The sequence below is a fragment of the Triplophysa dalaica genome, chromosome 11 (assembly GCF_015846415.1).
Source record: "Triplophysa dalaica isolate WHDGS20190420 chromosome 11, ASM1584641v1, whole genome shotgun sequence".
NCBI lineage: Eukaryota > Metazoa > Chordata > Actinopteri > Cypriniformes > Nemacheilidae > Triplophysa > Triplophysa dalaica.
Genome location: NC_079552.1, coordinates 1,735,378 through 1,751,801, shown reverse-complemented (window position 1 = coordinate 1,751,801; position 16,424 = coordinate 1,735,378). Strand labels below are relative to the sequence as shown.

The following is a 16,424-nucleotide window of genomic DNA, read 5'->3' as shown; positions in this document are numbered from 1 at the left end:
GGTGTAGATTTACACTGAAGAGCCGCCACACAGCTCCTCTTTCATTGCCTCACAATTAAAAAGCGTTTCTTCCATTTCGAGTAATTACCTTAGAGACAGTCGCTCTTTCATTATCTGACCGCGGATCAGCAGAGCAGACCCGACACAATCCACCGAGCGCCATTCCTGACTTATCTCACCCTGTTTCTCTTCATGAGAATGTCTCAAGAAATGCTTTGGGATGCTCATAAACATCATTTTGCGTTTGGACATGCTGGTTTAAAACGTCACGAGTTTGAACTATTTCTTTAAGTCCGGTGTAGATGTGAGCATGCTCATGTTTTTAATCTTTTCTCCCGTGGTCTTTTCTCCTCAGGACCCCCGCCCCCACAGACCTTTCTCTATCCCTGAAAACTTCTTTTAAGACACACGCTCCCTCCCCCAGTTTCTTCTCTTTCTTTGGCTGTGAGGGTCTTTGTGCAGGTGAAGAGCGAGAGCCGTGCAGCTGGTGAGCACCGGGTCAGCTATGCGGCCTCTTGACCCGAACTCTACCCACGTCACTCAGCGCCAACAAATAACCCCGCGCAGGCCCCTATAGTACAGACCTCTCTACTCCCACTTTCCCCTGCTTCTGCGCTCTTCCTAAGCATATGCAAACCTACTGCTGGGTCACACCAAACGCGAAAAATCACGATCCACGCTCTTTTTTACAAGCAGGAAAAGTGCATTATTTCCGCGTAAGTGACGTGAGCTGACAAATATTTCAAATAGATGAGATAGCGTCTAATCGCGTCTTTGCTTTGACTTTGTATTTAATTTACTGGTGTAAATCGCTTAATTCGCGTTTGGTGTGATTTAGTGATGTGCGGGTCTAGGTTTTTCCCAACCCGCGGGTCCCGCTTTTATGAAATGGTTTGGCCCGCACCACTGTATCTATTTTTACAAACCGCCCGCACCCCTAACCCTTAAATAGACATAGTAGGCATTGTCATGTAAATGAAAACAGACTTTATTTCGGCCCAAAAGTTCTTGGAAACAGTCTTCAGATTACATCGCCATGTAAACCGGGAACAACATACGCTCACGAACCATAGAAACTTACACTTCACGTAGCCGATATAACGTTACTACTGCTGTCTCCTGAAACATTCAATTTAGCAGCTTGACCTTCCTTATCTTTAATGATGTAAATTCCCAAACTAAATTTCTCCCGCACCTCGTCTTCACTTGTATTTCTCCGTTTGTTTTGTTGTGTTGTGGATGGCGGCGGGACCTGCTTGGCGCTTTCGTGGCGTGTTTGGTTTGGCGACATCACACAAGTTACGTTGCTAAGTAGGCCTACATATTGTATCCTTATCAAAGAACCTAATAACTATATATTACAAATATATAATATAGGCTGTAGGAAATTCCACCCAACATACATCCCAACCCGCACCGCAAATAAAGTGACAATTTCTCTACAATGACAAATAAAGTGACAATTTCTCTACAATGACAAATAAAGTGACAATTTCTCGTTATGAGACGACCCGCGCATCAATAGTGTGAACCCAGCATAACTTTATCTGTTCGTTAGTATCAAATAGAAATGACATTTTTATGAATGATGATATATGTAGATGTTCCTTAATCTTACACAATGAATTAAAGCCATTCAGATGCGTTTTCTTACCTTTCAGCATCTTGACAGCTACCGTCACAGCCTCTTTCGGTTTGTCCTTATCAATGCCCAGAGCCTCGGCCATGACCACCTGACCGAAGCATCCCTCGCCCAGCGGTTTACCCAGAGTTAACCTGCAAACAAACACAAATTACAAACTAAAATCAGCAGGTCAATTTCAAATAATGGGAATACTGGGAATATTTAACTGGACATCAGTTGCCGTGTGTGTGTGTGTGTGTGTGTGTGTGTGTGTGATGTTGCAGTGTTTACTTTAATCGGAGGTGTTAACTACACGCTCTGTGTCTTCCTTTCCAGTGCTTACATTAGACATTAGTGCGTGTGACAGCTGAATGTCTGACTGTGAGATATAGAGTTACTCTGGCGGGAGTAACAACACGCCTTCAGGGATATACAGAGACTCGGGTGTGCGAGGGAGTGCTGATACTGGAGTTAACACTTGACTGGTGTTCTCCGGTCAAGTGTAAACAAGATTACAACACGTATCCACAGAATCAAAGCTGTGTTCAACCATTGGTTATAGACCTAATTTAGAAAAAATAAGTGTACTTCTAGATCATTTTATTAATTAATTATAATTAAGTATACTCCAGTAAAGTGCAAGAACGTTTTTAAGTATACTTTATGTAGCAAGTATGCTAATATCATATACTTGTAAGTGCACAATTTTAATACTTCTTGGGAAAGAACTCGCTTTGATTTTTTGTCTAGTATGCTTTGAATGTACCCATAGTAGACTTTTAGTTTGTTTGGTTGCCCCGGTGAAAAAAGTGCACACTTTAATGAACTTTGTGCTCTATTGTCACACACGTATTTTTACTTAACATAAGGTTTTTTTTCTTAAGATAAACTTAAGACGATGTAAGTGTACTCTATCGTGCTATTTTGAAGCACCATGAATACATGTACAAAATACTACTGTATACTTTAAGTCTACTAAAGTCCCAGCGTAATGAAAATTGACGATGCCTACTTTTTCATGAAATATTGCAGCGTTTATTGTAAATAGTTTATCAATGTGGGTCAGTGTCTTTTTAAAACTCGTGTGGCCTCATAATCTTCCCTTTTAATCTGAAAATGCACTTCCGTCCTGTAATGACGGGCGGAGCATCCGTTAACTCCTCCCCTTCAACTGTCCGTGTGCTGCCAGTTCCATTTCAAAATGCAACGGCTGTTTTTATAAATCCAATCCAATCACAGAGAAAGACAAAAGCCACGCCTACTTGTTTATACTATATTATAGACGCGTGTCTTCGAAACTGGGCCATCATATTTCCACACCCAACTTTTAATGGTTTAAAAACGTATTAAACTCCTCCCCAAATTATGCATTTGTCCAATTAAGCTCCTTTGTTCCCAAAGTACAGCCGAGTAAACCCCTCGACACACACATATAAAGACACCCAATCTTCTTGTTAATTCCCCAAGGTAAGTATGACATCTCGACCTCTTGCCCTGCCAGTGACCCTCGGTCAATCTTTGATTGGCAGGTGCTGGGTTTTTTCCCCGCCCCCTGCATGCTGGGCTATGTAAACATTCACACCCAGACCGAGGCCAGAGCCCGCGGGCCGTCTTGGAGCTGTGATAACACAATCCCCCTCTGTGCTGTACGCTCAATGACGGCCTCTGTCTGCTCCGGCCCACCACAGATAATCAATGTTATGTTTATCCTCCACGCTGACCGCAAACGCTTGCATTCCACAGCACTCAGCCGGCCTCAGGGCACGTCGTACAGGGACACAAACACAACGTACAGGGACACAAACACAACATCCAAACAGTGATTTCAGTGTGCTTTAGATGACTGTAGGGATATTTTGTAAAGGCCAATTTCATGAGCTACAAAAATCGTTTAATAATTGAAAAGCAACTTACAATTTGACATGCATCCCACGTGAATAAATACAGTAGGGATTGTTCCCCCAAAACTGAAAGTTCTGTCATCATTTACTCACCTTCGAGTTGTTCCAAATCTGTATAAATGTCTTTGTTCTGATATACACAGAAAGATATTTGGAAGAATGCTCATAACCAGACAGATCTCAACACCATTGACTCCCTTAGTATGAAAAAATCAAGTGCCGCAGAACTGTTTGCTGTCCTACATGCTTCAAAATTTATTTTGTGTTCAACAGAACAACAAAAATGATAATGTAATTTTTCCTACTATTGGAGTCAATGGTGTTGAGATCTGTTTTGTTAAAAGCATTCTTTTAAATATCTTTATCTGTGTTTATCAGAACAAAGAAATTTATACACATTTGGAACAACTCGAAGGTGAGGAAATGATGACAGAATTTTTAGTTTTGGTTGAAGTATCACTTTAAGATTTACTTCAGTAAACTGTAGTAAATTGTAGCATATTACAGAAATAACTACACTTAATGTTTACTAAAGTATTCTGTAATATTAACTATAGTAAATTGAATTAACAGTAATTAATGCTGTAGAATCTAGGAAATTTTACTTCAGTATTAAAGTCCATGAAACATTTTATGTGCGATAAAGAAAATGCATAAGTTGAGTACTATTGATACTTGTCGAAGAAAAAATATATATAGAGGAAAATTGTTCATATAATCTGCTAATCAATAAATTAAATAAAAAAATAAACCAATAAAAAACCATAATCAACAAATGCTTTTTGTTTGTTTTTCAACATGTATAATAAATATCAAGTAGAGAATTACCTACTAAAAACATCTTTATGTACATGAGAATTAAAGAGAATAGCTTTTAAGAGTTTACCGATGTGTTTACAATTAAAAATGGAAATACTATCTGCTTTCGATCTAAATCCTTCCATAGGTGCTGGTTTCCCTACAGAAATACACGTCTGAGCGTGTCTGCCCAAAAGCAACAATTCCTTTAGTGGGTGTGGGGCTTAAAAAATCTATAGAATAGAGCGTCTGCCAGATGCTTAATAAGTGTTGTCACTCATTATTGTGTACACGTCAAATGCCTTGTGTCGTCTGGTCAAAAGTTAAAAATCCTCTTTCTGTACCATTTAATAATCTACAAAGACAGACCACTTTAAACGTCCTGTAACATTGATTTCTTAAACAAGTTTTCACAGTTATTCATTAACGATTCATAAAGGATTTGGAAACACAATCGCAGTGCACCTGATGTAAAGCTAGAACGATACGGAAAGCTTTCCGTAAATGTTAAATGTGTCTATTAAACATTCATTTGTGAGTCCGGGCATTCCAGGTGTGGAAAAACGTCCTATGTTAATATCAACAGAAAAATATATCACGACTCAAAGCCGCAGCAACTCATATCTTGAAGAAAAACGAGAGAAATATGTGTTTGATCTTTAAGAATAATGTTGTATTAATGGAATAATGGAAAATGTCTGACAGGTTAAATCATGAATGATTCATTGTACACTGCAGCAACATTAATCAGTGGTTAATAATTAGACATAATGAGATCGTGACCGTGTGAGATTAGTTTCACGCCGAAGCAATGAAAGATTTCATCAGGACGGCCAAAACAACAGCCTGACGTGTTGGAATTAATTAGATTTTAATCGACGTTACGATTAGCAGTACATTTCTATTTATTTATCACGTCCAGTATATCAACAGCTTGAGGGTGAAAACAAGAAAACTCACTTGTCTCTCGAGAACTCCCAGCGTGGGTCCTCAGGTAGGTCGTATTCTGGGATGGGGTCGTCGTGGGCGGAGCTACGGCGAGTGGTGATCCTGACCAATGGCGTGCTGGAGCTCATGGATGAGCTGGAGTCTGATGAAACCTGTATGGGGAGAGGTGATTGGCTGATTACCTGAGCATTAGAGACAGCGCCAAATACAATCCACTGCTACGTGTGTGTGTGTGTGTGTGTCACTGTGTCTTAAAAATAATGATCACAAAATTAAGGTTAAGCTGTCTTAAAATGAAAGCCATGCAGATCAAACTTAAGTTTTTCAGTCAGCAGAGCCAAACAAGCTTAAACAAATATATTTCTTCTATTTTGTGACTATTTTAATATATTTCCAATAATTTGACTTACCGCCATACAGAACACCTTCATCTTCTCAACAAAGGAAACCTGACATGTTATTTAATAACTTTCAAGCTAGAAACTTAAAAAAACTATTTTAACTTATAAATACAAGTTAAAAACGCTACAAAATATACCTGTTCATACCAACATTTTCCTGAATTTTTCTTTTTTAAAATATTTCAATAAACTGATAAGAATGAAATTTGTTTAAAAACTACATTTTAATTTCAATAAAACTATTATGATATCTATAAATGAGGATAAATTCTTGTTAATGTGTGTGTGATTGCGTGTATAAGATCTCTAGAACTCTTTATCTACTTTCTGTTACCTGGCGGCGCAGTGGGATCTGTTTGGTGAGTTTGTGAACAGCAGGTTGACTCCCAAAGTCGGTCTTCTTTCCGGACGTCCTCATTCGGCACACCACCACGGTGACCGCCATACAGGCGATGAGAAAGACACCTATGCAGTAGATGGCGATCTCCACGTAATAAGGGTTGTCGTCCTTCAAGATGGTGTCTTTCTGGGCTGCAGCGTAGTGAGAAGAACCAGACAAAGGAATTCTAAAAACCTGTGATACTGTAAAGAAATACTGCGCTACGACTTTAATGTCGTCCACTGCATTGATTTCAGATGCACGTGAGGACACTAAAGCTTCATATTTCACCAGCGATATCGAACGCAAGAATGAGGTGATGGACATGGCACGAGACAAACATACCTGACAAAACTACAAAATCCTCATTAATGACTAGAAGGGATTGATCACCCAAAAATAAAGACTCTGAAAACCTTTCTTCAGAGCAACACAAACGAAGATATTTTGAGAAATGCCGTGTGTATTTAAGTGTATTTAACGGAAGTAAGAATGCGGTTCAGTGTGGTCTGGTTAAAGACGTTCTTCAAAATATCTTCTTTAGTGTTCTGCAGAAGTCGCACAGGTTTGACATGACGATAACTTACACAAGAATGTAATTTGTTTTGTGAACTGCCCCTTTAAGAGGAGTTTTTCAATCTTATTTTTGTTCAACTATTATAAATATTAAAGCTCTTTTTAGTCTTTTTCCATCACAGCATGCTATCTGACGCTCAATGGCCCTTGTAAACATTCATGCATGTTTACATTTGACGACAGAATAGATATTCTTCTGGCCACTTGATGTCTTTCAGAAACACACACGTCACAGATACGACCTTACACACACAAACACACACACATTCAGGCCAGTAAGTGGTGCCATTTGTGGTCAAACATTTCTTCTGTTTCCTTGTCATAAAATGTATTATTATCGAAATACGGGATCGAATTGTTGCATTATGCACGTTGACGTACACAGAGATTAGGCACACTAGGTTTAGCTCACTACCCTGTTGAAAAAAACAGCATATGATAGTTTGGTATGTTTTGATGATGGGTTTCTGGTTTGTGCTGGATTAAGCTGGCCATCTGCTGGTCCTTAGCTGGTTTAGGCTGGTCAAACCAGCATCAAAACATACCTAACCCAGCATATGCTGGTTTTCTCTACACAGTAACCCACTATCATGTTCCCATTCGTATGTTCTTGAATCTGTCATACTCCTGGCATGTTATCTAAAACGATCCGAATTAAGTCAGTCCATACACACCTTAGATTCACACACGTGTGCGGGTCTAATAACTGAGAAAGTCCAACATTTGATGAGAAAAGCAAATCTTGTGACATTCTTTGAAACAGTCATTAGAGTTTAAATGGAAAGAGACACGTAAACATTAACAGTGAGTCTCAGGCAAACAGACTTGATGTTAAAGGAACAGTTCACACATTAATAAACACCGGTTTTATTATCTATACACTGTACACATTTATCATACTTAACCATTTTGGGAATTAAGTATTAAGTCTTAGCCTCGAGTCTATGTATGCTTCTGAGAGAGCGTTGTAAACACTGCGTCTCTAAACAAATGAGATTTTGGGTGGACTGTTCCTTTAAAACAAATCTTTCCAAACATGCAGTTAGTAACGTCAGTAAGTTGGGAAGAGAAAACTGGAAAAAGAGGGAGATAAAGACACTTGGATTTGGTTTTGGAGTTCTTTGTGAAACAAATCTTTAAACCGAAAATGTTAAGCTAATGGAGAAAAATGGCCACCAAGCGTCTTTCAGTCCCTCTCGAAGAGATCTGCCACAGCCACGTTGGCCGTAGAGAAGCAGTGGAGGACGAGTGAGTACCTGGAAGCACCGTCAACCAAGCAGTGTGATAGGAGATCCCAATAGAGTTACCCGCCAAACACGTATACTCGCCCGCATCCTCGAAAGTTACGTTAGGCAGGAAGAGCAACTCGATTTCTTTGTCCGTAGTGTTCACACCTGCCGTCTGCGAGAAAGAGAGGAGGAAACGCAGAAGAAGAGGAAGGAGGAGTAGGATGAGAAGGATGGACGTAGAAGGAGAGAAAAGAAGAAACAATCAGACCCAATACACCAAAAGGAGAAACCAAACAGAAGACGTTCAGTGTTGTTTTTCCCATCTACGCATTACAGAGATGGTAGATGTCCTGTTTTGGAGGTGGAGGTATGAAGACCATCGAAAAAGGAGCAATGCATAAACCATTAAAAAAATGAAAAGACACCTCGGTGCCCTGTTTCCAAGACGGGCGAGCCCACTAGATCCTCAAGGGTCCATGCAAACACGAGAAAAGAAACATGGAAAACAAGCCACTGTTTTATCGCCAGGAGAGAAAATGAAAAGGGGAGAAAACAGCAAAACTGAGCCAAAACAGAAGATCAGAAAGTCAGTGGCGAGAAGAGACCGAAGGCTTGTTTCCATGGCTGACTGGCAGGGGGTTGGGGTCACCAGGAAAAGATCCACCAATAAAAACAAACAAAACAAAAAAACACCACACCAGCTCAGCAAATATCCCAGGATCACCACGGCAACCCGAAATATCGGTGGGAGGACAACGGCATCACGTCCTAAAGTTTTACCTGGTAGGACAGTCAGCCAACCCGACTGGTTGACCTGCCCAAGATAATTGGAGACTTGGCACGTATATTCACCAGCGTCCTCTTCCGTGACATTGGCGACTACGAGCACTTCCACGTCCGAGCTGTTTATGCCCGAGCGCTAGGGGGCGCGGCACGGGGACAAAAACAGACATATGGGAGTCTGTTACAAACTTTTGTACATTGGGGAAAGCGCTTGGTGAGAAGACATGTGATGGACCACCACCAGTGACATTATATACGAACGACAAACAAAAATAATTCTGCTTCGGCAAAAATAAAGTTTCTTCTCATCTTTCTGAAAGAGAACAGCTGCATTCAGAAAAATCTAAAATGAAAAGTACTCCTTTTTCCAAGACAGAGCAGACGTCTCCGACCTAAAAGACTGAAATAAATATTAATTCTGATTAGAGTGTGAATACCATTGATTCGGATTAACTGTGCTCACCTTTATCACCCTGACGTATGGAAGTCCATCAGAACCGTTACGGCTGCCGTTCTTCTCGATGTGTTGCAGCCATTGAATGTGCGGCTGGGCATCGCTGTAAACTTTGCAAACGAACTTGGCGTCCTCTCCAACACGCACAGTTGTGTTGGCTGGCAGGCCGGCCTGAAGAATGGGTCGGTGAGGAGAACGTTCTAATAGGAAAGAAACAGAAACGCATGGTTTTGGTTTTGTTTCTTTGATTCCGAGTACACATCCTAAACTGAATGACTAGTTCGAAAAACTCTTTTTGGGAAATCCCAGAATGCATTGCAACAAGAGCGCACATAAGTTACCGTTCAAGCTGCAGTTTGCATTTTTATTTATATAAAATAAACAAAAATCTGTTTTTGTGCGAATCAATAAAATCCTTTCCGGACAGATAATGTTAACTATCAACTATTTAAAATACTACACTTACATAATTATACTTATTAACTTTATAAGGTATAAGTGAAGGCGTACGTTTCACACCTTCTGTCCTATCAGATGATTGTTACGACTTCAGAAAACAGAGGCAGTTGTGTAATCTCTGTTGATAAGAACTGCATAAACGCAGATGAAGAAAGACAAGAAGAGAAGAGAGAATGCCGCCGTGTACCGTATATCAGTTCTCTTATAAACAACTAAACAGTTGAGAAGCAGTTTGTTGCAGTTTGAGAATCATCTGAAAGTCGTAAGTTTAATTGATTATTGTGAGTGTGTCTTATTGAATCTAGCGCAGTTTCGTTTCCATTGTGTGCGTCCGGTGAGTCACGTGTTAACAGTTGCGTTTAATTGGCGTGTTATTGGGAGATTTTGGAAGGCGTATCCAACGCCAGCTAAAGTATTTAAACTGTTGTTTAAGCCCAGTTCGTGGGAGAAGCAGTTTGTTGCAGTTTGAGAATCATCTGAAAGTCGTAAGTTTAATTGATTATTGTGAGTGTGTCTTATTGAATCTAGCGCAGTTTCGTTTCCATTGTGTGCGTCCGGTGAGTCACGTGTTAACAGTTGCGTTTAATTGGCGTGTTATTGGGAGATTTTGGAAGGCGTATCCAACGCCAGCTAAAGTATTTAAACTGTTGTTTAAGCCCAGTTCGTGGGAGAAGCAGTTTGTTGCAGTTTGAGAATCATCTGAAAGTCGTAAGTTTAATTGATTATTGTGAGTGTGTCTTATTGAATCTAGCGCAGTTTCGTTTCCATTGTGTGCGTCCGGTGAGTCACGTGTTAACAGTTGCGTTTAATTGGCGTGTTATTGGGAGATTTTGGAAGGCGTATCCAACGCCAGCTAAAGTATTTAAACTGTTGTTTAAGCCCAGTTCGTGGGAGAAGCAGTTTGTTGCAGTTTGAGAATCATCTGAAAGTCGTAAGTTTAATTGATTATTGTGAGTGTGTCTTATTGAATCTAGCGCAGTTTCGTTTCCATTGTGTGCGTCCGGTGAGTCACGTGTTAACAGTTGCGTTTAATTGGCGTGTTATTGGGAGATTTTGGAAGGCGTATCCAACGCCAGCTAAAGTATTTAAACTGTTGTTTAAGCCCAGTTCGTGGGAGAAGCAGTTTGTTGCAGTTTGAGAATCATCTGAAAGTCGTAAGTTTAATTGATTATTGTGAGTGTGTCTTATTGAATCTAGCGCAGTTTCGTTTCCATTGTGTGCGTCCGGTGAGTCACGTGTTAACAGTTGCGTTTAATTGGCGTGTTATTGGGAGATTTTGGAAGGCGTATCCTGCTGAATTCAAATGCTAGACTAAAACGGGTATATAGTAAGACTATCCACCGCGTGCAGCGGTCGCGTGCAGCCCTCATCGCGTGAAGACCGAAGAGAGTAAAGACCATCGACTCTACCTGTGCGACTCCACCGAGCAACGACACAGACAAGGCACTTGAGTATTACTGTTTGCACTTCGACTATTATCTTTATTTTTCTTGTACATTCCTTCCTTTTTTACTATGTGTTTCCAAATCCATACTGTCATTACATCTCGTACACAAACGGTTGCTCGCAGAAGGCCACGCATGGCTAATGCTAACAACCTGCGTACTCTTTCTGCATCCAACACTACCTCTATTACCTTTCCTATTGGTTTATGGAACTGCCAATCCGCTGTAAACAAGGCAGATTTCATCACAGCTATTGCAAAACATTCTGGTCTTTCTATTTTAGCACTTACTGAAACCTGGATCAAACCCGAGGACACTGCCACACCGGCTGCACTCTCCAATAATTGCACTTTCTCCCACAGCCCACGCATATCAGGGAGGGGCGGAGGAACCGGTCTACTTATTCCTAACAACTGGAAATTTAAACAGCTTGCACCCTCATGCAACAACACCGCCTTTGAGTTTCATGCTGTCACTGTCATATACCCTGTTAAAACACATGTTGTAGTTATATATCGTCCCCCAGGGCACCTTGGACTCTTCTTGGAGGAATTGGACACACTTCTGTCATCATTCCCCGAGGATGGTACTCCTCTGGTGGTACTTGGAGACTTCAACATCCACCTGGAAAAACCACAGGCTGCTGACTTCAACAACCTGACTGCATCGTTTGACCTCAAGCGAGTCCCCACTTCAGCAACCCATAAATCTGGTAATCAACTTGATCTCATCTACACACGCTATTGCTTCACCCATCACTCCCAGGTAACCCCACTGCACACGTCAGATCATTTCCTCATAACCCTTGATCTCGACTTAACTTCTCCAGACACTACAAATGATTCCCCACTGGTCACATTCCGACGCAACCTACGATCACTCTCTCCTTCCCGCTTATCCTCTGCAGTCTCTGCTACTCTCCCACCCGCTAAACAGTTCTCTCTCCTTGATGCTAACACTGCCACCAACACCCTTTGCTCCACACTAACCTCCTGCTTAGACATCTTATGCCCTCTTAGATCTAGACCATCTCGTGCATCTCCTTCTGCCCCCTGGTTATCTGAAGTTCTCCGTGAGCATCGCGCATCTCTCAGGTCTGCTGAGAGAAAGTGGCGCAAATCAAAAGAACCCACTGACCTCTCTCTCTACCAGTCTATTCTCTCTTCCTTCTCTGCGGATGTCTCCTCTGCGAAAACCCAATACTACCACACTAAAATCAACAACTCTCCTGACCCTCGTACTCTCTTTAAAACCTTTTCTGCTCTCCTCTGCCCGCCTTCCCCCTCACCTCCATCGGACTTAACAGCTGACGATTTTGCATCGTTCTTTTTAAAGAAAACGAGCACCATCAGCAATCAATTCTCTGCGCCACCGCCTCTTGACCACAGTCAATCCCCTGACACATGCTTGTTCCCCTCGTTCTCTCTCCTATCTGAAGAGGAAGTTTCCAAGGTAATTTCTTCCAAACACCCGACTACCTGCCCTCTAGATCCCATCCCCACACATCTCCTCCAGGCCATCTCTCCATCGGTTGTTCCCTCTCTGACTCACATTATCAACTCGTCTCTCACCACTGGCACATTTCCTACACTCTTCAAAGAGGCCCGTATTACCCCACTACTAAAGAAGCCTACTCTTAATCCTGCACTGTTAGAAAACTATAGACCGGTATCCCTACTCCCCTTCGCTGCTAAAACTCTAGAACGTGTTGTTTGTAACCAGCTCTCATCTTTCCTCTCCCAGAACAACCTCCTGGACAGCAACCAGTCTGGGTTCAAGAGCGGTCATTCCACTGAGACTGCGCTGCTCTCTGTTATTGAAGCCCTGAGACTGGAAAGAGCCTCCTCTAACTCATCTGTTCTTATCCTACTGGATCTATCTGCCGCCTTTGACACCGTTAACCATCACATCCTCCTGTCCACCCTCAAGGCGATGGGGGTCTCTGGAATGGTGCTACAATGGTTCAGGTCTTACCTCTCGGGTAGGTCCTTTAGAGTATCTTGGAGAGGTGAGGTGTCGGAGTCACATCATCTCGACACAGGTGTGCCTCAGGGCTCAGTGCTTGGTCCGTTGCTATTCTCTGTATACATGACATCCCTTGGCTCTGTCATTAGGAAACATGGCTTTTCCTATCACTGCTATGCGGATGATACACAACTCTACATGTCTTTTCGCCCTGACGATCCGACTGTCTCTGCACGCATCTCAGCTTGCCTAGCCGACATCTCGCTCTGGATGAACGCCCATCACCTGCAGCTGAACCTTCCAAAAACAGAACTGCTTGTAATCCCGGCTGACACGAAGACTCATCACAACCTTTCCATTCAACTGGGCTCATCAACCATCACACCTTCCAGAAAAGCAAGAAACCTGGGAGTGGTAATCGATGATCAGCTCAACTTCACAGATCAAGTTGCCAACACCGCCCGGTCCTGTAGATTCATCCTCTACAATATCAGAAAAATTAGACCCTTCCTATCAGAGCATGCTACACAGATCCTTGTCCAGGCTCTTGTCCTGGCCAGACTGGACTACTGCAATGCACTACTGGGAGGACTTCCAGCTTGCACAACCAAACCTCTACAGATGATCCAGAATGCTGCGGCAAGAGTTATCTTTAATGAACCAAAGAGAGCACACGTCACTCCTCTACTCATTAAGCTACATTGGCTTCCCGTAGTCGCTCGCATCAAATTCAAGACTCTGCTCCTGGCCTACAAGACCACTACTGGTTCGGCACCACCTTATCTTAAATCGCTAATGCAGACATATGTACCCACCAGATCCCTACGCTCTGCAAACGAACGACGTCTTGTGGTGCCATCCCATAAAGGTAAAAAATCTCTCTCGCGCACCTTCTCCGGATCTGTTCTACCTATGTGGAATGATCTATCCGCTGCTACAAGATCTGCAGATTCTGTAGCCATCTTTAAGAAACGCCTGAAAACACATCTCTTCCGCCAACATCTGACTGATCTGTTCTGACTCTTTTCTCCTCCACTCTTTTCTTCTCTACTCTTTTTCTTCTCTACTCAACTAAAAAAAAAAAAAAAAAAAAAAAAAAAAAAAAAAAGTATGAATGAGTGAATGGTTACGTATACTGTGTTAGGCTATATGAGACTAGTCTTCATTTTAATTGCACTTATGCTTTTGTTGTACTTATGCTGTCCTAATTGCTTCCATTACCTACCCCACTTGTAAGTCGCTTTGGATAAAAGCGTCTGCTAAATGACTAAATGTAAATGTAATGTAAATGTAAACACGTGCGTCTGATATGTTCTCCTTCATTATTTTAAAAGCTGACAGTCATTATAAAAAACCAACACACCCTTTTAGACAATAAATGTTAGAATCACAGACTAAACCACTTTTCATAAACACACATCACAAAACAACGCTACTCTGTCGCTAACCCCAAACACAGAAACACGACGCAAGGCGTGAGCATCCGCAAACACGTCAGAGGGTGTGTGGAGGGTCTAACAGGATCTAAGATGGAGGGGCACATGAGGGGACACAAAGACCTTTACGAAATAAAAGAAAACACTGGAGTCAAAGGACGCTGAGAAGAAAGGATTCCCAACAGATGGGAAGTGAAAAGAAAGACAGACGAGATGTAACCTGCTCACGTGGACTGCTGAGTTTTCTGCAGACAGACAAAATCGTCCCTAACGCTCGTCCTATGTATCGCCACTGTCCCCAAGCGGGTCATGGGTCAAAGGTGAGGTCCACCTCCGAAGCTCTTTATGAACGACTGAGTCACCCGGACTCCGATCACCGCCAAACCATCATCTATTAATGACATCACGCGGCAGGCATTTACAGGCTGATCTGGCATCCTGGAGCAGGACTGATGAACTCTGGGTAACCTTCTGGCTTGGCATTAATAGCCCAGAAAGGATCGGGGAGGGGTCGCTGTTGTTGGCATTTGATAGAATAAGCCCTTTTCCACCAGCATAAACAACTATATCTTCACATGTGCCATCACTGTAATATACGATAACTGGTATCTCAGTATACGATTTCGATGACATGTGGTGAAACTGAAATGAATCTGTATATGATGGAAGCCGAGATTGCTTGAAACAAGTTGGAATCTGGCCGACATCCACAGTAAACGGCAATAATTAGACTCTTTTTGGCTCTTTTAAGCGTCGACGCTTTGTTCTCGGTCCAGCTTTGAAAAGCAGGCCGGTGGAAACCAACGCGACCCTTGATCCGACCGAAGGGTCAGCGAGATGCCGATTGTCACTCCCGACCCTTCATTTCTCTTCCAGTCACATTCCCTATATGTGATTGTGACCTAAAATGAAGCAATGCAAGAGAGATAAGCACGCTTTCTACCCATCTGTCTTGTTTTCTCTGGTTTGAGTGATCCGAGCATTGAGCCAGACACAAAAGAGCTTTACAGCCGTGCAATAAAACTGAGCAGAAACACAGAGACCTTCAGAAAGACTGCTTTTACTTAACACACAACTGGGGCCCTAGATAGGGCACGTATATATGTGCGTGTGCCTCTTATATGCGTGCAGAAATGTTAGCCTGCGAAAATGTATTTTGGTTCTGGGTGAAGTAAGTGCAGACCGCCCTGAAATGAAGCACAATGCTGAACATCTCAAAAGTCCCTAAACCAATTTTTTTTTTGAAGTTTAAAGTGAATGACGTGTTGAAAACGTGTAGGAAAAGCATTTCAACTGTACTCACCCACTACATCCAGGGTGTAGGTGTGATTGATGGAGCCGTACGAGTTCTCCAAAAGGCAGGTGTAGTTTCCTTTATCCGATGGGACGACGCTTTCCATGATCAGAGTCCAGTGCTGATGTCGTACCTAAATAGAAAGAGATGTTTTTTTTACTTCAACATAAGAATGAACGTCACTGCATAGTACGATGACAGACACCGTCGCTTCGTTCCTTAATTGCATTCTGTGACAGTACATACTGAATTTGAACAAATACTTACCTTTCACCGTTAAAACAGTACGTAGTATGTAGTATGAACACATTTCGTAAATACTGCGTCTGTTAGATTTATGGTCATGTGACCCGCATGCTCTTTGACGTATTAACAACAACCTACATGTGAGCGTTGAAAAAAACACAATTTAGTCACGAGAAATTCATTTATTGACACTTACAATAAAAAACGGACATCCGCCTTAAAGTTTTCCGCTGTATTTATTTGATTTACTTTTGAAATTTGACCGTTGCTCAGCTCCCGAGGCATCATGCGATGGAGAAGTGTCCATCCGATCCACTCTCACGAATCTCGGCGGAAGTCGTAGACTTTCTCGCCTTCTGTTTTTTGGCATACTGAGGTTTCGGACAAACTATTTGCGACTCATACTCGTTTCCACCTACTGTATAGTATGGAAATAGGCGATCTTTACCACTTGTTTGTGTGACGTTTCTGTGACGCGAACCCCCA

The 16,424-nt window shown here is 42.0% G+C and overlaps 1 protein-coding gene across 6 annotated transcripts in view; it reads right to left on the bottom strand.

Moving 5' to 3' along the window:
• Positions 1-16,424, bottom strand: part of fgfr2 (fibroblast growth factor receptor 2) — a 43,276-nt gene that overhangs the window by 11,231 nt on the left and 15,621 nt on the right. For 3 of the 6 annotated variants that reach the window (XM_056761419.1, XM_056761423.1, XM_056761424.1), the window contains 6 exons: positions 15,702-15,825; positions 9,103-9,293; positions 7,884-8,028; positions 6,001-6,203; positions 5,284-5,423; positions 1,655-1,776 (listed from right to left, as the gene is read on the bottom strand). In XM_056761419.1, the coding sequence (XP_056617397.1) occupies positions 1,655-1,776; positions 5,284-5,423; positions 6,001-6,203; positions 7,884-8,028; positions 9,103-9,293; positions 15,702-15,825 (925 nt within the window). Of the gene's footprint in view, positions 1-1,654; positions 1,777-5,283; positions 5,424-6,000; positions 6,204-7,883; positions 8,029-8,636; positions 8,776-9,102; positions 9,294-15,701; positions 15,826-16,424 lie in introns of all 6 variants that reach the window. The other 3 variants (XM_056761422.1, XM_056761421.1, XM_056761420.1) reach the window with 3 other exon arrangements.